The sequence below is a fragment of the Aphis gossypii genome, chromosome 2 (assembly GCF_020184175.1).
Source record: "Aphis gossypii isolate Hap1 chromosome 2, ASM2018417v2, whole genome shotgun sequence".
Classification (NCBI taxonomy): Eukaryota; Metazoa; Arthropoda; class Insecta; order Hemiptera; family Aphididae; genus Aphis; species Aphis gossypii.
This window is the reverse complement of record NC_065531.1, coordinates 19,614,619-19,638,946: the sequence shown is the minus strand read 5'-3', so window position 1 is coordinate 19,638,946 and position 24,328 is coordinate 19,614,619. Positions and strand designations below refer to the sequence as shown.

General features: G+C 29.1%; 1 protein-coding gene across 7 annotated transcripts in view; it reads right to left on the bottom strand.

Annotated features, from left to right (window-relative positions):
- Positions 1-22,402, bottom strand: part of LOC114129566 (glutamate-gated chloride channel) — a 38,834-nt gene extending 16,432 nt beyond the window's left edge. Inside the window, exons 1-4 of one of the 7 annotated variants that reach the window (XM_050202181.1) lie at positions 22,158-22,402; positions 3,898-3,982; positions 2,830-2,990; positions 2,149-2,216 (exon numbers count right to left, since the gene is read on the bottom strand). In XM_050202181.1, coding sequence (XP_050058138.1) covers positions 2,149-2,216; positions 2,830-2,990; positions 3,898-3,968 — 300 coding nt within the window. In that variant the 5' untranslated portion in view covers positions 3,969-3,982; positions 22,158-22,402. Of the gene's footprint in view, positions 1-1,028; positions 1,097-2,148; positions 2,217-2,829; positions 2,991-3,897; positions 3,983-22,157 lie in introns of those variants that run through there. The other 6 variants (XM_050202180.1, XM_050202183.1, XM_050202179.1 and 3 more) reach the window with 6 other exon arrangements.
- Between the last annotated feature and the right edge of the window lie 1,926 nt (positions 22,403-24,328).

The window sequence follows — 24,328 nt, the reverse complement described above, 5'->3', positions numbered from 1 at the left end:
AAATATATTTTTTTTTAAATCTGTCTTCGAGTCTTACGACCAATCAGGTAGGCATTTAAAACTTTAGAATCGGCCATAAAGTTGCATAATACACTACAGTAGCATATTATAACTGTGTATAAAATGAAATGACCACATAATATAATATTATCGTATTGTTATCGTATTATGTTTTTCGATCTAATATACACGTTACAGCGCTATAATATAACTATAGATATATATATATATGCATCGTATTAGAGTAAAATAATATAATAATATTATAAATATTATAATGTTAAGACGCGTACTGTCAAACCTAAATAAAAGTAATGTAGTGTACTTTAATAATATCATAATTTATATTGCTTACATTAGCGTTACTAATACGAATATTCTATAGCGCCTATCTAAAAAAAGATCCATTAGGTACCTTGCAGGATTACCATTATATTTATATATAATATACAATACTGCGGTAATTATATTATATAATAACATTAAGTGATTTCTGTCAATTAAGTCAACAAGCGTACAATTTAGTCCAGCGATAATTTCTATGTTGTTTTTATCATTAATTTTATTTTCTAGGTGTAGGTATAGGTAGTTATAGTAGTTATATGTTATGCACTCCGGAAAAAGCTTTTTATCAATCTATTAGTTAGAAAACCACGTGTTTTTATGCGCTTTACAAGGGTAGGTTTTCATTTTTTCGTTTTTTAAAATATTATAATATAACAGGTTTTATTATTTATTTTATACACAATCATTCCATGTAATGTACAAAAATAAAAAAAACTGCTATGAATGCAAAATAAAACGTTCATTAAGAGCGGGTGAAAGATTCAGGAAACATAATATTGTTAAGTATATAAAATATATAGCGGACGGGACCATCTACAAATATATTATTATCGATAACGTTTACGTTAACAATATAATGTAGAATATATTTTTCTCTAAGTATATAAAATATATAAAACAACAAAAAATTGCGTTTGTTTTCGCTCAAAATACCAGCATCCAACCTAGACAAGATGACTTACCATCTTGTTGTCACTTATTGTCATGATACTTCTCACAAATAGGTTTATGTGCACGATTGTTGGGCCATCTAGGAGTTATAAAATATTTTAAATATGTATAATATATATATATATATTATTTGTTAATTTTTATCGTTTAAAATACAATAAATTTGCTAATTTCTGTAAATATGATGGTTCATAAGATACTTATAATATAATATACTTGTCGCATTGCACCCTAAGACGTATTATTGTTACGTAATTTTATTTATTATTTATTTTGTGAAACATTGCACGCATTGAGCGCATCTCAATAGTTATTAAATTATTAAAGAAGAATACACCATTATTAATATTCATCGAGCATGGCGAAGAGAGCGTTGAAAAGTTTTGAGCAAAAATCTTCGTTTAAACATATTTATGTACAACTTATATAAGAAAGAATATAATACATACTAAAAAAATATTATCTTCTTTGACAAAGTTTAATCCCCTTTATTTTAAAATTGTCTTTACGAAATTGCGTTTGTTATTAAATAACTAGAATTAAAAAATATATATACATTTATGTCTGGAAAAATGATTCTATAAATATATATTGTACATTTGTACTATACATTTCCATAAAGTAATAAAATAGTATTAGCTGTACTTATATAATACGTAATTGGATGAACTAACTGTAATACTATATATATATATTAAAGATTCCCAGCATGACAGTAATACAAATGAAAAAAAAACCTTTATTTTTGTACTATAGTGGTATAAATATAAAATAAACAAAATTGATTAAACGGATTTTTGCTCAAGAATATATTTAAAATAAAAAAAAAAATGTGTAATGACTGTAAAATCGCAATTCTCAATCATAGCTTGAAAAAAACGAACTCATTAAAAGATTGCTGTTTATACGATAAAAGAAATAAAATATCAAGTGCACGCAGTCATGTAAGAATACATGTAACCCTGCAATAGGCAATAAAATATAATATAAAAGAATCGTACGTAGTGCGGATAATAGTGCATAAATATTAATAAACCGTAATAAATGGTTAGAAGATAATTGTGACATATTTCGTTTGTTAGAAACAATTGAAAATTGAGTGAACCAATGTGCTTAACCGATTTGACTTACCATTTCTTTGTCACTAATTTTCTCGACGTTTCGTAGCATTAAATTTATTTTAACAATAACCGGGCCATCTAGGAATTATTATTAAGAGTTCTGATTTTATATATTTGTTACCAATATTATTATTTCGATAAAATTAAATAAATAAAATATTATAAATATTAACATTTGTTGGTTGTTACAACTAGCAAAAGGCCCCCACGTAGACACAGCAAAAATGAGTGGCCACTCGAAAGTTAAAAGTTAAATCTTGCCCCTGTATTATACGGGCATCATAATATAACACAAAAGGGGATTTGGCACTATGCACAAGTACTCATAGAATTTTTCAGTTTGGCGAAAAGCCTAAAGTACTTCGAGTATTTAAACAAAAAATAAAACTTTAAAGGGAAAATTGAAAAAAAAAATATAATAATGAAGAAAAAATAAGGTATCACTTTTATGATGAACTCACAAGATTAAATCAATCCCTCTCCCCTTTTAATGTTTTACAAATATTGTTAAAACCGTGAGATTATTTAATATTAATCTTTTCCACGTAATTTTAATAATAATATTAATTGAATAGAATATATATTTATAATAAAAATAAAATATAAATAAACATAAAAAATTATTTTGATCGTGAGCATGTAATAGTTTTTTATTTTTTACAAAACAACATAACTTTCAATCGTATTTTACCTGTGCCATTAACTCCTGAAGGACGGATCCTAGCATCGTAGCTTCCTGGACCTAAAATTTGATCAAGAACCTCTTTTTCTTTGTGCCTATAGTTGACTTTTGGAATGCATCTGTGTTTAGAATTTCCACTATAATCGCAACCATCATCGTCAATTCGATTGCTGCAATAAATAAGTTTTTTACTAAATAATAAATCTTATACGTTAGTAATATATTAATTTAATTTCAACTTATTTTATCCATAACATTTTTATTTAAAATCGTTTTTACAATGACTATAATTTGAAATTAACATTCATTTTTATTTGATTAAGTGATATTAAGTATATGATTATATAAATAAACATATCCCTTAAATTATTATTAATATTACAGAAAAAAAAAACTATTTTGTTTTTAGATTCTGAGTAGTGAGTGGAGCATTGAATCTATTGATTTTATAATGATTTGTCTTTTTTTTGTGCCTGTCATCACTTTTTGAGGCAGTAAAAATGTTTTATTTTTTACTATGAAGGGTAGTTTTTGGTAGTAAATTAGATCTAGTTGGTACTTTGTGAAGTTAATATTTGAAAAAATTGTTTGAAATTTAATAGAAAATTACTCATAAGTAATTCATATATTAAAACCAAAAAATTTAAAAAATGTACCAACACAACTATTTTTTATAAACATTTGAAATTAAAACTTGGACGTAATTACATATTATAACGGCGAATAATAACGTATTTAATGATATTATAATATTTTGTTAAAATCCAAAAACATTATTAGTGGAGACTTAAACCAATATGTAATGAAATTACATAATATTTAGATTGATTTTGAGATATATAACCTATTATACCATGACAATGAATCTCTTCACACTATTTTACTGTAAAGTAATATTTTGCCCAAATGTTATTATTACCTTGATTGTTATGATGGACATTGATAATATTCAATAAATATTGAATTTTCATCTATGATGCAATATTAATTTTAAACTAAATCGAAGTAGAACTTGTGAAATCAATGATTACTATAATGATTGAATTTGCTTACAGATATGAGATAAGAGGTTCTTACCAGCAATATTGAGCAAAGTGCGCAAACAAAAATACCATCAAGAACGACGGCCACTCCTTGAAATTTGCCATTCTCTGCAGTGATCCTAAAACAAAAACAAATAATAAAATTATTTTAAATTGCTTAGTGTATAAGTTTTACATACATATAGGTACAAACAGAAATTGGCACTTGATTACATTTCTCATATGGTGTATGAGATATATGTCAATTTTCTGAATTCACGTTTTGATCACATATTATTAGCAAGTACTACCTAAATATGATTGTATGATAATAATATAATATGAATCGAGCACTTGTATTATTCCTATGCACTATATATTATTTTATTCAAGAAGTTCGTAAATCACGGTGATTTATTTACTGAACACGGTTCGGTCTGTTTATGTGTTTTTATACTATAGTATTATGTTTAAACGACGCATTGACTATTATAACATAATAATTGTTGTACTATAGTCGGAACAACTACATGTAATCTCCAAGGGTTTGATACTATGGCATATAATGTAAGTATAGTGTTATGCATTCGTACGAAGGATTAGGGTTATGTTATAGAGTTGATTATATTATCTAAAGACATGTAACGATATTGAATACAATATTATACTATTATTATTGTGTAAACGCATGTGGCGCAGTGGTACACGACCGTATATATCGTCCGTTTTTACACCGATTTACACGTTGGTTTTATATGATTATACTTCTGAAAAAGCAAATGTTACTTATAAGTTATATATTATGTTTTCGAACGGACGGCTATTTCAATATGATTTACGCCCATTTACGTTCACAATGTGTACAATATTACATAAAACTGTGGTGCTGAAATAATACTTTTATTTATTTATTTATTTTACTCGTATATATCAAGTATGCGAATGTACCTTTAAGTGTAACATCAATAATGATATAGCGTGTTTGCGATGCAAGTTTTACTTTGAGCGGTAAAAAAAAAGCGAATAAAAAAAAAACTTGAATTACGGTTTACACGGCCGTGTGAAAAGGCGAACAACGACAACAATGTATACCGAGTATATGGTAAAGTTACGAACGCGTTGGCATTTCGTAGGAGAACCGACCCCGCAGACGCGGTCTATCCTAGTTGACCCAGTTAGTCGGCGACGTGTGCGCTCGTCCGAGCACCACAAGCAACTTGGAAGTTGATACGGGAAAAAAAATAGTGATAAAATATTCTTTACGGTATAATATAGGCCGTTTCACAAAGTCGGATACTCGATGATTACACCGAAACGTTTTTACGATACCTACTTGTATTACTTGTAATATAATATTTATCCGTAATATTGTGCAGATGTTATAGGTACTCAATCGAAGACGATCAGTCCACGTAAAAAATTAATTTATCCGCTTTTTGTCTAGTGTAAATATTAAGATGGCTAATAGGGTTATATAATTGGTAGTGCGTTTAGTTTACGGCGTATATAAGGACAGATTATGGGACGTTTGTTCTCCGCGATGTTTTTAAGTCAAAGCGAAATAAAATGGAATTTATTTGAAACAATTGTTTGTACTATGAAAAGTTCAAATAGTAATAAGTGACCCGAGTGCTCACAAGAGCTTGTGTAATGGATCACTGGCTGATTGTGACTATAATATTATGTTAAATAAAAATAATTATACTATTTTAAATTTAAAATTACGTTTTGAAATGAAAAAAAAAATTAAAAGAACAATAATTAGGTACCTGTCTCGACCAAAAAATAATTATTAGGTAACTAATATTCAATTGATCCATAATGATGATTAAAATACTAGGTAACCAAAATTTATCCATTCTCAATAATTTCCTCGAATAAATCGTAGTAACTTAACCTATTATAAACATATTTTGAAGTGAGATACGGCTGTTGTCTGTAAGGTTTATTGTACTAGTGATCGGAATGCAGTGGCGCCGAGTTTTAAGACGTATACTCAATTCAAGTAGTGGATTTCAACAGACTCGAAAATTGGCCAGTTACTGTGCCCCCCTGATTATTTATTATTACCTGGTGAGTGTTTACTTGGATGCACGTGGTTGGTATAATAATATTGCAATATGTATAATATTTGTATACACCCCAGGAATTCCTGATGTTTCACAGGAAATCGCTCCGTCAACATATTCTATGCACACAACTGGGGAGTCGGTGTCGAATCTAATTTCAGACCTACTCGAAATGCACTGCGCACCATCGGGTCGACAATTTTCGGAAAAGCGAACGACGGCGACCGCGCAAAGTCTCCAGTTTTACCGAACGAGCAATAATCGATTTTATCAAGTGGGATGGGGAGCTTGCTGCAGGATTGAATGGTCTGCACGTCATAATATTATAATATCATTATACTCGTATCTTTACTAGGTAATCGGATTTTAAGGGATTTTCTAGTGACTCGCCCACCTGTATATTCATATTATATATTATTATGCGACGCTGATAATATGCATAATATTAATTAATAATACGAGTTTACCCGTATATTATTATACATTATACGCGATAACCGTACTTCAAATATATATATATATATATATATATATATATATATTATTATAATTATAATATATATACTCAGTCGAAGGGTCCAAGGGTATAATTATTTTCACTCTCTCTCTCTTTAAAAAAAAAAAAACAAAAAAAACTACCCATGTTTTCTAGGGTTTTTGTTTTTTTTATTAATTATTATCGTTTGACAAACGCACGTTGAGCACTGCCACCCTGCACCCTGGTGGTGGGCCGAGAGCCAAACTAATGGCTTTGTTGTTATTATATAAATATGTATGTGTGTGTGTGTGTGTGTGTGTGTGTGTTATGCTTATGATTATATTATTATTTTCCACACGACGCATATAATTATTCAATTTTTATACGCGTCTCCCGTTTTAATCTTTTCGGCCGTTCGCAGTAATTCCGCAACGGATAATCTAGATTTCATTCATTCGGTAAATAACAAAATATAAATAATTATAACAAGGAAACAACACGTTTACGCTGGTGCGTGCGGTCGCCTCTACTCGATGCGAACAGATTTGACACGTGAAATATTATAATAATATTTCAAATTGAGAACAGAGAAAAAAACCGAAAAACAAGTCCGACCGATGCAAATGTGCGATAAGTCATAATATTTTCAGACTATGGTGCGCAGAATGCTGCACAATTCAAGCAGGGATGAGTTAAACGGGTGCATCGTGGGGACGAATAATTTCGAAATTTGCATACAATTTTATTGTATATTATTTAAGCATCTATATACATATAGAAGTTTTCGTTGGATATGACTTTCAATATTATTCGATCATATTATTATTATAATTATAAATTATAATAGTATTTTAAAACACACTTGAAATATTCGAATGCGCCGGCCGTATGAAATAGCCAGAACACGTGCATAAACTTAATATTATATATTATTGTACATTATATATATATATAAAGCAATATGCATATAAAGGCGAGGGGTGATTATAATAATAAATAAACCGATCCGAAACGGATTTCCGTCCGGGGAATTTGGAATTAAACTTTTCTAAAATAAAAAAAAAAAGGTTAATAATTTATGCTGTAAGTTTTTATTTTTTGTGGCCGCCGCCGCTTGCCGTACAAAAGTCGTGCACCACTGGGGAAAAATAAGATGTAGTTATATTGCCACCGCGAAGGTGTCACCGGCGAATTATTATCATTACTATTATTATCGTCATCAGTGGCGACGGCTCGGTTCTGTTGTTTATTTTTAGCGAGCTGTCTGCGCGAATAACGGCGGCTGCAGTGGCGGCGGGGGCGCTGCAGGTAAAACGACCGACGAGGTGTGGCGGCAAGCACAGGGGAAATTGATCTCGTGTCCTCCGCCGTTGCCCCGGGCTACCAGGTCGCCGCGACGAAACCCGTGACGTAATGCACGAGTACGTCATCGTTACGAGAACGCCAAGCTCGTGTATATAATGACATAGGTATATATTATACACGACAGGCAACGAGTATTATCGTCTCGTTATAACATCGCGTCCCGTTATTGTTTTTCGGTCGTATTTTTTTTTTTTTTTTTTATTTATTTTTCGTTAGATTCGTCAGTTTGTTACTTTTTATTGACTCGTATACGTACATATATATATATATATAAATGTATTATGTATATATGGTTTTCTGCCAGATCGAGCAAAAAGGCGAAATCGAAATGCTTGTTTATCTCATTTGTAGTGTATACTTATATAACGGTATTATGCCGATGGTCGTCTGCAGTTCTCCGGGGAACATTGACGGTTTTCTAATCCCGACTACCCTTCCCCCACGGAGGCCTCGATCACCTTTGCACACATATCATGTAGCGAATACGCTAAAGACAAAACCGTATAATGTCGTTTCGGGGTACGTAAATTACAATTTTTTCTTCGAATCATTAACATATATAATGTCGCTCACGAATAATACTTCCCTCCTACACACAAAATTCTAAATATATATAATAAAATTCAAAATTTCAAAATAAAGTGTTTTTTAATGTGAATAACCGATAATTTTTAATTAAATTTCATAGACAGCTAATTAAATATAAATATATGTTTACATATTATCGTGCATCAACGGCAGACGAACTTTTGAACATCATAATACTTTTATAATTTTTAATTTTAAGTTTGTAAAAACGTACACCCAGACACACTGATACTTAAACGTAGCTTCCCAGACGACTAAATTGAAAACTTTATGTGACCTACTATGTAAATAATTAAATTTGACTTTAACAAATAATTGTTTTCAGATCTCAATCAACTTTTTTTGTAAACATTACATTCGAATTTAATTAATATTTTATAAATACGATGCGAATTTCCTATTTATTTTAACTATATTTACATTTAATTTGAGAAAGACAAAGTTTAGAAATTTATATTTAACCAATAATTTATATGAATATATGATTACTGATGTCTTGATATACAGTGTATCTAATATATTATATAGGTATTTAATATTACATAACATATTATTACAAATTCGTAAATCGTTAGAGGATTTTGATTTTTACAAAACCGTATATATTATTGTATTTTAATAAATTATTTAACATCAAAAGTTAATTATATAAATCAATCATTAAAATGATTAATATTAAAAAAAATGTTCGCACAAATAAGTATAATATAATAACTGTGTAGATTTAGAATAAAAAAAGATTTCACGGTGGACTCAATGCATGACTCGTATATGTTTTACTTATTTTAAAATAAAATAAAAAGTTTAATTAATACAACGAAAACAGAAATAATTTACTAGCTATACAATATTTGTTGAATGTGCCAAATTTAATATGAATGTAATAACTAATGATTGACGATTATTTAGTGGTATTATTCGATTTAGTTTTCATTAAATACAGATTATTAATGGTTATTAATTATATTCAATGTAATGAACTTCTATTGAAACCATTTTTTTTTTTAATTATGCAAAAGTGGGTTTAGTACACTATTATTACTATTAATTAACATATAATGATTATACGTATTTATATATAGTTATTAATTTATAAGTTTCAGTATGTTCTATTCAATAATCAGAAACTCGTCTATAATTTATACCAAGTGATGAAGAATTTCATCACGATTAAGTATAAAACTTATTGGTTGTTTTATATTTATTATTGTTCTTTCCACGGGAAGCTAATCGGAGCTAAATATGGTTAATTTAATATTATATATTAGTCCTAGAAATGGCTAGAATGAATAAAATAAATGTACCGTATAATAATATTTTTCTAATACAAAAGAGAAAATAAATATTAAACGTATAAAGAAAAATTAATCATAAATCATAATAAAATATGATCTGATAGCGATTTAAAGTTAACTAAATATTTTAAAAGCACTCCTTAATTTTCTTGATCATTATGTTTGGTTGGGTATCTTTTTTTTAAAAAAAAATGCCATTTTATTTCACACCCTGTTTGATATTTTTTTAAATATAATTCTTTCATAATGAACTTGATTGCCTACTCAACTAAATAACATCATTAATCTTTAAATTAATATTCACCTGTTAATTACATTAGATATATACATATATTTTTAATATTTAATGAAGTACGTTATTATTATTTTTTTTTTTTAAGGAGAAGGAAGAGGAAATTTACAGAAGCGTATAAATGATTTATATTTTATTTGAAATATTTAAACAAGTAAAGCCAGAAATAATTGTGCTAATGATGTTTAATTTTAAATCAGTTCTGATCAGGTGTGCAGTATTTTATAATAATCCGTTGTAGTTTTATGTATTTATATTATTATATTATTATTATGGATGTAATATTTAACATATTGAATAATTTTTTTATAAATGGTCTGGATATTTAAGACTTAAATACATACTTGACTGAGTGAAAATAAAGTGTGAGCCGTATGATTTTAATTTATCATGTTCGGTTTACTTTGGCCCACACATATACACATTTTCAGATATTATAAATTTAATATTGCGAACGTGTAAAACGGCTGAGTAAAGATATCTATTGGGAAAGCTGCCAGCTACCACGGTGTACAGAAGACATAAAAACGAAAGGGTGCCGGGTTCTTCATTTTTCCACTCAACCCGTAAGCCACGCCGGAAGCTTTTAATTTAGGCCACCTGCAATAAACTTAACGTGTTTGCACACGAGTACGAAAATCCCGGAAGTTCAGGAAGCAATAAGTCTGATAGTTTTCTCACGTCGAGTAAGACCATACGTATATTATATAGGTACTTGTATAGGATATACATCATACACGAAACGGTAAAACTACATACACTACACACAAATATTACACACGCAAACATTAAAAACATATTTTTTTTTTTTTTTTTAGAAAACGTATTAAAATAACAATTTGTTTTTAAAAAATATATTCCCTAAAGTGTTTTTCTTTTATTATAACTTTGATAGAGTGAGTTTTTATCATTATGTTTTTATAAAAAAAAAAAAGAATTTTTAAACATAATTTGCATTTCAACTAAAATATAATGGAAATAGTATTGTAATATCTGATATTTTTGAATGAAATTAAATTGCTTTTCTAACGTTGATATAATTGAATAGAGTTTTGTTTGTTAATTAAAATATAAACGTAAAGTCAGGATATTAATGTTTGTGCAAGCGAAGCAATCGAATCAAGTAAATTACCTACCGCGCGTCTGCGCCAACGCTATATACTGCAGCACAGTTTCCAAAATGTCTATCTTCATAAAGCTATTATTTTAATCCTCGGGTCAGACGGATATAATACTTTATAGTTTATAGGTCAATTTTTTTGCCGACTATATAATATTTCAATTTAATTTCGATGTAAATTGAAAAACAAAATATCTCATCAATACATAAAACAGCGTACCGGTGAATTGTAAAATAACTGTTTGTTTAATTAGAAAGTAAATGAAAAATTATAGAGATAATTGTATAAGACCCTCTAACAAATCGAGGAGATGTTTTCGCATTCTAAAAAACACGGTTAACCTAAAACGTCATAATTTTACTTGCCGGTCATAAATTTAGCATATACATTATATTATTAATTGTTATGAATTAATTTGCTATACGATCCGTTCTCGAAAAACGCCGCTAAACGAGGAAGAAGAATATTTTGATTTCGGTTTCTGTGAGGAAAGACGGGAAAATGTCCGTGGGCGTAATAACGATTCTACGGACCACCGGTTGATATAGTATAGATTTTCCTCTTTTTTTTTTAGATGTTGTCATATTAATATAATGAGACCAATGATAGTTTAATAAAAGTGTTGGGAAATGCGGACGAGCACGTTTATTTGTAAGAAACAATAATAGATTTCGAGACACGCCGTAGTTGATCCGAAAGAATCGCATTACTTTGATACCGTAAATGGTCGTTTAAATAATACTATATAAATTATAATATTATCATTATTATTATTGTCAGTAGATACGATGCAATAAATAAAAAATCACGGTCGTAATCTGTTAACGACGTTTTTCTTTTCACAGTTCCGTATCTACACTTATAATTTTAGTTTTCAGCGAATAAAACTGACTCGAACTTGAAACAACGGGCTATATTATATTTTCGCAGTTTGCACGCGCGTGATGTGTATACCTATATAAACAAGATATAAAACGCAAACGGCGCGCTGGTACAATTATTATTATTTTAATAATATAATAATATGATAATATACTTTATTTACCGTCGTACCAGCTACGGTTGTCGAGTACAGCCAGCGCCGATATAAACCAGAACAAGAAAATATTTTATGAAAATCGCCGCGTGTTATTCCTCTAGCGTTTGTATCATCACGTTTCAAAGCTTTTAACGGGGCGTGGTTCACAGCGAATAACACCTATAACTATACATATATATATATATACACACAAATATAAATACTTTGTGTGTATGAGTGTTTGTTAAGTACATGAATGAAAAAATAAAATAAAATGAAAAAACAAAACAAAACAAAACGAGAGAAAAATATAAAACACCTAAACAAAAACAACCTGACAAATTTGTACTGCATACACTGCTGTATGTACGCGATAGTGGTGTATATGTATGCACACGCCTCTCGAATCCACCGGAGTTCGCGTATAGTCTTACACTCGCACGCACACATATATACACGTATATAAATATCATAAATCAAACAATAAAATTAAATAATGAAAAAAAAAAAAAAACTATGAAAAACAAACAATTTATAGCTTGAAATGTAACGCAGCTTAAAAAAAAACCATCAGAGTTTGCGGAACGCGTAATGCGACAAACGTGAGCGTAGGCAACGACCGATAATTAAATTTTATGGGTAACGCCGAAATCGTGTTTTTATTATTATTGTTGTTTTTTTTCGCAGCTTTATCTTATCGCAAGTATAAAATCAAATTATTTTCGCTGGTACGAATTCAGCTGTTTTTTTTGGCCAAACTGACATCCGACGGTCGCACACTAACTGCCGAGATTTCGCAAAAACAATATTGTATATTATTATCACTCCCTGAAGTAACTGCGGTACGAGGTCAATCCAGTACACATATACAGTAGAACCTCGATTAACCGTCAGTCTCGGGAGTCGGGACCGGAGCTTTGACGGATAATCGAAAAGACGGTTAAGCGAGCAACAAACATTTTTTTAAACATACATACATATTTTTTTTTATTTTTTTTTAATAATTTTAACATGCATATTGATATAATTAGGTACTATTACTTATTGGTACATTATTGTTATTATTTTTTATTATTTACAATTTACATACATACTTGCATACACTAGGTAATACGATTTTACTACAACACGCAAGTAGTCCGTGCAAGTGTGGCCTGACGGTTAATCGGGAAACGGATAATCGAAGTTCTACTGTATTATTATCTATTATAGGCAGCCGGACAGGTACCTATCTAAACTGTAGCCGGTGTGAGGTCAAAATCTTATCGGTCCGTGACATTTCCATATTATAACAATATGTTTACGCGTTGAATGTACATAGTATATGGACTACAAAGATAATAATAATAGGTTTAGTCTTATTCGAGAGGACGTACCAAAATTGTTATTAATGATTCGCTGCACCGTGTCCGTTGTACCGAAACCAAACTGTTGTCTTACGCGCATTACCTAATACTGCAACCATCACGTGACTTCGTTGAAAATAGTGATTTGAATTGCATTTGTATGAATATTTTGTTGAAATCATTTCAATAGATATATAGAAAATATAAGAACATAAACTGCCGTGGTGCATTTACGCGATATTTATATTATATGTTATATTGTACTTAACTAAATATGATTGGACGGATACTTTATCGTATTTAAATTGCACCGAAAACGTCTAGGAGAAATAAACTCTCACTTAAATGTGTATAATATGTATTAAAAATTTATCATTACTATTTTAGCATCATCATTATGCAGTATGATATATAATAATATACAATATATACCATCATATTACGTGTATTTATAAGACAAAAAGGTATAATAACAATATAAAAGCTCTTATATATAATAATATACCAAGTGAGTTATTTAACTTTGTGAGTTTTGACTTCTTCATGAAAAAAATTTCACCCCAATCAGACGTACATTGTGATAATATCGTGCGTACAAATGAGTTGTTTTCTTTAATACAATAACACTATGCGGGTTTTATACGGTATTATTTCGAGAATATTAGAGCCAAGGCTTAAGTTGTTGAAGAGTTAACGAAAATACTATACTTGTGTTCATATTATATAAATAAATATACGCTATGTAGTTATCTTTTATTACTTTTATAGATTTAAATAAGTAGTCAGAGCTATATAATCATGATATAATATAAGTAATTTTAAACCGAAAGTTTTCAATTTTACCATAAACTACACCATTTAAATTGCATACCATTAAAACATTAAAATGACCAATTACATAATATATGTTTTAATCTTAAACTAATAAAGTGAATAAAAATAAAAAATATTATTAAAAAAAAAACTACAGATTACAGTAAATAGATGTTTAATTTTATTAACTTTTGTTAAATTTTAAATTTGATAATAAAAAATAAATTAGACAACCGATAAAAATATATGTTTGATGCAATCCATCGGTCAATATAATTAAAATAATATGCATCAATGTGTAAATGTGTTTTTACATTAACGGCACTGATTGAAAATTCAGTATCACATATCATATTATAGTCATAGGTACAGTCGTAAAGATCATCAAAATAGCCTAAGCAGTACAATTTATTTAACTAACAATAACCAAGAATTATGATATAGGTGCCGGTGTACGGAAATATTCTATTGGGCGAGCGTAGCGAAATTATTGTTGTAACTTATAACGCATATCATTAAAAATATGTCAAATATATCATTCTGGAGTAAAGTTCTCTCGTGTATTGTCCACCATGTCCGTGATGATTTTAGTATTGTGTAACAGACACTACTTTACATGCGATATTAAACACAACAAACAATTTTGGTCGTTAAAATTAACGTTCAAACACAGTACCTACACGGTGCAATCAAAATTATGTTATGTATGCTTATTGTTCTCTGGTTCATGAGTTTGTTTTAAATTTATTCACCTGGTCAATTGTTCGGTAGGGTTCATGAAAAAATTTGTCCATGTATTTAAAAATAAATGTCATAAAATGTCTGTGTTATGGCGTTTTCAGAATTGACGCACTTGAATAATTTTTCATTCAGGATATTTGATAAAAATAGGTCGAGTGGTGTAAAAAACTTGTACATAAAAACTATTCTAGCGTAATATATGTCGTTATGATTACATACCTAACCTTTTTGTTCACATGAAAAAACTTTATACACATAGAAAAATTGCCCTGCTTAATTGCATACACAATAATAATTAAAATAATAAAATAATATTATATTACAATGTGAATTGTAATATTTATTTTTCGTTATAATTACGCTATATTCAATTATAAATAATATACAGTGCTGGATCTAGGGGGGGGGGGCAGTTTGTACCTTTTCCAGGCACTATTGGTACAAGGGCGCTCTTAAGCGTTTCATAAATAACGAAAAAGCTATGAACTTAAAATATATAATAACGATAATACATTTTGTATTGTTACACTTAGGTGCTAATACATCTTTACCTTGTTATTCATATAATATAATATAATGTGTAATAATTATTTGTATTTTGCTAAAGGGTTTTACCGTTTATTATATAAATAAATAAATAAATAAAATTGTTCTTATCGAGTATTCGGTTGTATTTAAATTTTTAAACATTAATATTTTGTTGTATAATATTCATCTTACAAAAAAAAAGGTATATATTTATATATAATATATATGACGGGGTTGGCCAAATTACGGATCTTGTTATTGACAGATGTGGCTCGAGTCTTATTTATAAAATCTAAACTTACTTACTATTGTTATACATTTTAATTTTTTGATAAGCGTTTATTAAAATTTATCAATTTATACAAAATTTATTTATAAAAATTTTGGCTCTTTGTATAATTTTATTTGTCTATGTGGCTTGCAAACACGTTCATATTGGCCACCCGTGATATATGATATGTAAAAATTTTAACATTAAATAATAAAATGAGTACAGGATGTATTCAAGCGATGTTAATTTTATTTATGCACATTTTTAAAAAATTGATTTATATTATAAGATATCTCTTGTTTGTTGTAAATCACATATCATTACCACTTATTACTTAACGGTTTTACTTGTTTAAGAATTAGGGAGCCAGGTGACAGCTAGGTACTTGCCTCCTTAGAAATTGCATGAATTGACTTGGCTAAATGCCAGAATTTTCAACACCAGGAAATTATCGCCCAAAACACGAGTTTTTATGTCTATTTTATAAACCTTGCATAAAAACTATAACGTTAATGGAATTTTCATGTTTAAAAAAAAATATGATTTAACAATTAAATAATAATTAAAAAAACTGACGTACAGTAGCGCATCCATGGATAATTGAAATTTAAACGCGTTTCAATTTAATATATTATAATATTTCCTACGTAGACACTGCATTACATCAAAATCAGGCTTTTTGAATTAAATATGGCACATTTTTTTGTTCATTAGTAACGCACTGTCGACATTTGTACTAATTAGGTGAGTATGTATGACGAGTGAACATTTATTGGAGATTATAGTGATAGAGACGGGCTAAATGAACGTATCTACCTACAATTGTGAGCAAAAAATATAAAACAAATCCTCTTTTTACCCGTACTATATTGTTTTGTAAAATATTCCGTTGTTTTATTAATTTAATGATGAATGTTCAAATGTTGCACACATTGCAGGAGCGATATAGCTTAAGTGTCAAGCGCATTACGCACATATATGTATATATATTATTACAAGAGGATACACAATATACACAAAAAAAATGTACAGCACTTAGAATTCTGTATAGTTAACGAGTTATAATCTCGTAACGCAGCCAAAAGAAACATTTTTAATACGTCTGTCGACAACATTTTAATTGGAATCCGGAAGAAAGTAAATATAATAAAACACCAAATCACGGTATATGTATTTGTATACATTCTCCAATTATAAGTTGTTTCATACTATGGTCATTGCAGCAATGCATCACCGGAAAATCAAAGTTAACAATACGCAAGTTCAAAACGAGTTTTTAGTTTGCTGGAAACATATAATAATTGACTTGTTACTGTGAAGTTTATCATATCTTTTAAAGTTTTTACAATCTGTCGAGGACAATAAAGTGTAAAATGTTTATCATGAGTTTTTTTTGTATTATTATCTAAAAAATAAATTGGTAGCTGTGGCCATTATCGTACACATTATTTTATAATGGAATTTTTTATTGATTTTTATCAAATCTTTTTGTATAGAGAACGATTCACTATATACACTCAATCCCATTTTTTCATTTAATAATTAATTAATTCAAATTCTTATTTTTGGAATGTTTAAATATACTTATAAGGATAATATTTTCAAGTTATTAAAATTTGTTGTGCTATCAAGAAGTGTCCTTTCTAGAAACAAATTTCGGGTTTTCAAGAAAGAACCCTCTTTTCCACTATAAAATATTTAGTGGATAATTTTGAAGTATCAAAATCAATATTTAAACGAGTAGTTTTAAATTTTTTTAATTTTGTGCACTAACAATAATAGATCAACGATAAAAGACTTGGAATAAATGTAGGACCGTAGACCGTAGAGGTTTTAATAGTGATTTAAAAATAAATTTAGTAATATTAATCTATAAAATCTATAATCTATAATAATAGTACAAGTACAATTATTAACATTAGATCCAATATTAAATCAAAACATTAAATTTGGAATTTGGAATTTTAATTTTTAAATGAGGGGAGCTTATTCTATGCTTGGTGAATTTCTCTGTATATAACTACTTTATTAACGAGATTAAATTATTAACATTAATAACCTGTATACAAAATATACGTGTATATGCACTATGTACTATGTAGTCATAATACGCTGTCTGGGTAAAAAAAAAAGAATTATATAGTAGTGGAAATATCTAAGTATATGGTACCTATAAGTGCATAATATTCTATAGGTTTAATTATACATAATTATAATACACAACTATATACAAAGGTAATAGAGATGTACAATATAAATTAATAACCAATAAGTAATAAAGTTTAATATCATCTAAAGAAAGTTCTAGGTATCTTTATTTATTTTAATTTGAGAATTAACATGTATAGCGAATATAACTAGTTGAGAATGAAAGGTGTGCATAACGTGTGATTGAACGCATACATAACATATATGGGCTTAATTTTTGGTTTGTTTGTTAATGCTTCATTTACTCAAGGTTTAATATCGTTAACATTTTACCACATTTCAGTTTTAGTTCTCTTCTTAAGTATAAAATAATTATGTCATTATGTCAATTAAATTATTAAATTGCGGAAGTATTTGGAAAATAATACATAATATATTCACGGCAACATAAATTAAAATTTTCATTTAAAAAGTAATGAGAGAAGAAGATTATAAATAATAATAATATAAGAAGTAAAAAAAAAAAAATAATAACAAATAATGACAATTGAATAAGCTATAATATTGTGCTTGAGAAAATTCAGAAGATTTGACTTTGTTGTTCTCAATTTTTAGTATAAATTGTATACTTTATAGCTTATATTAGTGATGATCAAAACAAGACCAAAACTAAGACTTTCAAAATCTTGGTCTTAGTCTTACAGCTTCGGTATTGGTTTGGTCTTGTTCTTGTAAGCCTAATTTTGGTCTTGGTCTTGCTAGACTAATATTTGATCATCACTAGTTTATATTATTGTCAACATTCGCATATATTAATAAATAGCATATTAAGTTTAATTATTTTTTACAAAGATGATATTATAGCAAACACAAATTATTTGCCACATTGCATATTTTCGAATAAATGTTAAGTAATTTAGAAATTTAGTCACTATTCCAAAAAAGCATAAAGAATAGAGATAAAAATTAACTCGTTTTTGAGATGAATCAAAATTAATATTTAAGCAAATGTAGTTTAGTGGTTTTATTATTTAAGCTGCTTACAAAGCTAAAATTATGATGTATATGAATAACTTCAAGCACTATAAATAATGTAAATTGAGTGTGTTGTACGTGGTTATACTTACGAAATAAGTTAATTATACTTGAAGTAAAGGTTCAACAGGATAACAGGAGAACATTATTAATTGGTATAATAAACCATATGTTTTTGAGGATAATCGTGTTTTTAATTATTTAAAACATTTAATAAAATGAATTTCTAAATGAAATATAATTTGGAGTAGGTAGATATCATATTGTAAGTACTTACGTCCTATATGCATTTTTCATGTAAATTATATATTGTACCCTTACCTGGTATTTTAATTAATTATTATTCTATTATACCTATGACCTACCTAACATTCGTCTCGTTTTGGTCACTTTTAAGAGTTTGAACTGTATGCAATTTGTATTTTTAATTTTATTGCTAAAATGATAAAATATAATCAATAATATTCAATTATAATGATTCACGTTTTGTAAATGTTGTAAATTGAATGATAAAAATGTGATATCGTTAAAATTTCAAATGCAGTTAGAATATAATAATATAATAATTTATTAATGTTTAATATTGCATCCTTTATACCAATAATTACAATATATATATATACATTAAAAAAAACAAAATATTATAAAAATATGAATTAGACTTAAAAATGTTTATTTTATTTTTTATAACCAAGAATTATTGAAATGATTATTAAAAACCAAGTACCTACAGTCTACATTTATTATTGCTAAACAAAAATATTTTTTTTTATAAATTATTATGATCATATTCAATGAAGTTGGAATAGTTAAACTATGCATTAAACTCCCAATAATATCATACTGTTAATGGAACTTTCTCGCATATTTGACTTTTTTTTAGGAATATTATTTGATTTTATTGCAATATTGATTTTGCAATGCGTTATGGGAGCGACCGGAAATTTGGCAGACAACGTACAAAACGAAGGGTACCTTATAATATACAGCTATACGTTATAATATATAGTTTACACTCATTGTGCGTAGATTAGTGTATGTCGAATTGAGTTTTGAAAAATATTTTTACTTGAAGAGATTAAAAAAAAAGTTTGAGTTTGAAAATAGTTATTCTAACTTGTATACAAATTAATAAGGATTATAGGTACCACTGTATGATATTATACTATATAGCAGTAAATGACGAGTGCATAAAATGAATACCTCCGTTATGTTTAAAAGTTAGTCACAACATTTTATCTTCATTAGTGAACCGTTTAGCTAAATATCTAAAATCTTAAACATTATCTATCCATATCGTATTTTTATTTAAAATTGTCATAATTTAGTGGTTTCTTTTATCAATTATTCATGTAATTTATATTATTTTAGCTAATATTCGCTAGTCTGTATTACACTATCTGTTAGGATCAGGTCGTGTGTATAACAATAAAAAAATATCGTATTTTAAACTAATGTGTAAAATTTTATACATATAGCACAATGAATTTACTTTAATACGAGTAGAACGGATTTATAGACATGTTTTTGAATAATGCAATTGTATTTAAGTTTTTTTTAAATAAAAATAAAAGACATTTTATGTATGCCTATACTTGGTATTTTATTTTATTTAACAGATTGAAGTAGACCAAGAGAGGTCTTTTTTATTAAGTATTCAAACCATCCAAACCATAATTAACCGTATTTAGAAATTTTTTATCCGTTATTTGTGGTTTACGAAAAGTTAAAATGTTTTAGTCGTAATTTACAAGACTATTGTATAAATATAACGTAATAATAATATTTTATAGTTCTTAAACTAAGCAAAATGTGAGATAGTCGAAATATTTAAAAAAACAATCAAAAATTATTAAATTATGCTTGAAAATTTATTTATTTTTTTAGGAAAATGATTAAATTGTAGATAATATTATATCATTCATCATAATTAAGAGAATAATGTACAAATATATTTTATTATAACAATATTAAAAGATTAACGACATTTTTCTAAAAAGTGCATGATGTATATATATAAATTATATATATTACAGTGTATAACTCATTCTCGTTTTAAATGTGCACTACAGTAGTGTTGTAATAATATAATATTAAAAAAAAATCTATTGTTTTATAGAAATTTGATCTCGTAAAGAACAATATGGTATTATTATAAGTCCAATCGCACGATAAATAATTTTTAATAGCAGTTAAGAACACATATTATACTTTGACGATTGCAAGATAAAGTTTTTAATACACATTTTTCCTTCGGCTACACTATTAGGTGAAATATTTAAAACCACGTTATATACATAATATATCATATTAAAATATACTATATTATAGTATGTCATTAAAACTTATTTTAAACCTGAAAACATTAATAAAGCATATTATAAAACAAATACACGTATTTCTGACATTATTAATTCTTGACTACATAATTTTGTGTACACGACTGCAATAAGTGCATAATAATATTAAAATTTAAAACTACAACCATTAACCGCAAGTAGATAGATCGTATACATATATATATATAGGACTGTGGGAGCTTGTTATTTATAAATCGTGTATTTTATCATTTGCGGTATGTCTTAAATATCATATATATATATATATAACACATGCGTATGAAACTAAAACCCTACGAATAAACTGAAATTATGTAAATAAATATATGTATATTATACTATTACGTGCATCACATACCACCACAGGGTTATTATATCGCAATAAAACGATGTGTACAATATCGTACACGGTATACGCCGTTCTCTATACGTATATCGTCCTACAGTCCGCCTGAGCACGTTAAGTCGACGAAATAAAAACACGTAAAATATCACGGCACAGCAAATAGGTAGTTGCGGTTTTCAAACTAGCAGAATTTAATGGAAATTTTTTTCGGTAAAAATCGAGTAAGTCCTACGCACCGCGACGGTTATCTCACGATATTTCGGCGGGATTATTATATGGTATTTTAATAACAATATGTCATAACTCATAATATATACTTAGGTAATTTATTATAAATATTATTATTAACGTGAACGTCACGACGACGACGATTATGATAATTCAATCGTTATTTTACTATTAATTATTAATATTATAAATAATAGCGACAACGCGAAAAAAATAAAGTCGCGTGCTCGTATCATCGTCATAATATTATTTACTATGTATTATTATTATTATTATTATTATCGTACTACTCACCGCTGGTCGGCGGCGTCTACTCGGCGGCGGCGGCGGCGGTCTCGCTACAAGAGAACACGGCCCATTTCGCGCCGGCTGGGGCCCGCGTCCGTCGCTGTCCGTCGGCCGTGGAGATGTGATGTGTCGTCTGTGTCGGCGCGCGCGAACCGAACACGGAGCACCACCACCACCACCACACCGCGGAGCAACAGAGAGAACACCTCCTGCTGGTGCTGCTGCCGCTGGTGCTCTGCGTGTACACGGCGGCGCTCGCGTCGGCGTGCGGGTGGTGTCGGCGGCGGCGGCGGTGGTGTGTGTGTGCGCGCGTAACCCACCCACCACCGTGGCCGTCACCGACCGCGGGAGTGCGCGTATCGACCGGGCGCGGGCAGCCCCCCGGAGACTGGGCCCGGTGGACCACCAACGCAAGCGCCGTCCCGACTTTTGCGGGCGAGGTGGTGTATACGTCGACGACGACTACGACTACGACGACGGAGGCGCGGGACGGGGGTGTTCTGTGGCCGGCGGCGGTGGGTGTCAGGCGGCGGCGGCGGCGTTCTCCGATGAGGCGCGCGCGACGTCGACCCCGCCGAGGGCCTAATGAAGCGCGAGCGATTGACGTTCCGCAGGAGTTTTTTTTTTTTTTTTCAAATAAAAAACGTTCATTTTTTTCGATATCAGTCTCCGTCATTTCCCAACGAAAACCGTCCGGTAGACCGTTTTTTTTTTTTTTATCCTACAATCCGGCAATGCGGCAATGCGTTTGTAATAATCGCAGTAATATTTCATTATTAAAATATAATAATATAATAAAATATGCGGGTACAGACTACGGAGGACAGACGGTCGCTGCACGTGGGTGCAGCCGGGGTGAAATCCGAGAGAGGGGACGGGACGGAGATGTCACCAAAATTTTTACCTTATTATCTTCAAATCGTTATCCATCGGGGTCTATTCCCCGCTCACCCCTTTACTATCAGAAATTTTAGACTTTGAGCGAAGCTCGTTCGTGCAAAACTATCGTGTTTAGCCGAGTAAGCCTATATCGTATATGCGTATACTTATATTATAATATTTTTATCTGACCAATTTTTTTTATATATATATTTATTACTCATATAAATTTATTTACCTGTAAAACAGGAGAATAACAAAAAAAAAAAAACAACCGTTTAATAATTGACAATATTTTTTTCAAGCCTTCAAGAGGAAGGTCTGAACCTGAGTTGCGCTACAGAAAACGGATCGTACGTGTTAATATTAAAATAAACATGAACGATAGTTATACTATGCATGTAAATGTGTAATATTATTCGTATATAGTTGCAGCGTAATAATAGTTATATACTTATATACTATATCTTAATATATATGGCATAAACACGTGAACAATTATCGCGCGGAGAACAAAAAAGATAAATTTTGACCCTTTCGCATTAGGAGATTAACGAGACCGTGAATCCCTCTCCAGGCGATGGCATCGCGGCTTGACCGAGAATAGTTTATTACACATATTAATATGACACACACTTTATATATATATAATATGACAACATACTCGTAAGTCGTATTATGGAAATATTGGAAAGTGTCGAATGTCTTTAATAACGCGTCGTTGTTGCATTAACTACAACACTATCTTGTCTTTAAATCACTGAAAAGCACGGCTAACTGATCCCCGATTAAGAAATGTTAAAGTTTACATAAGAGTGCATACACAATTATTATTTTAAAATTAAAAAGTATTGATTAAACCGAGGAAAATAAAATATTTGAAATTTAAAATATTTTTAGTACACACGCATATATTTAGGACAAAATGAAAATCTATGTACAAAAGAGATACACAAAGAATTTCACAATAATTTTTGTATGAATACATGAAAGCATAAACAATAAAAAAAAACCTACAAGATTTTTTATACATCATAATTTATAATATAAAATGTTTAAAAAATAATACTAATTAATTAACGGTCTAAACTTAAAACATAAAGTAATGAAATTCCAATTATTTGTTATTACGAGATTGATTTTAGTAACATTTTAAATTATACAATATGGACACTATATTTATACAATAGTATTGTGAACGGAAACAGGGACGAGATGTTCAAACTTTAGTTATGAATTTGAGATTATATCTACATCATGTATCGATGGACTAGTGTTAAACTTTTTAAAGTACTAAC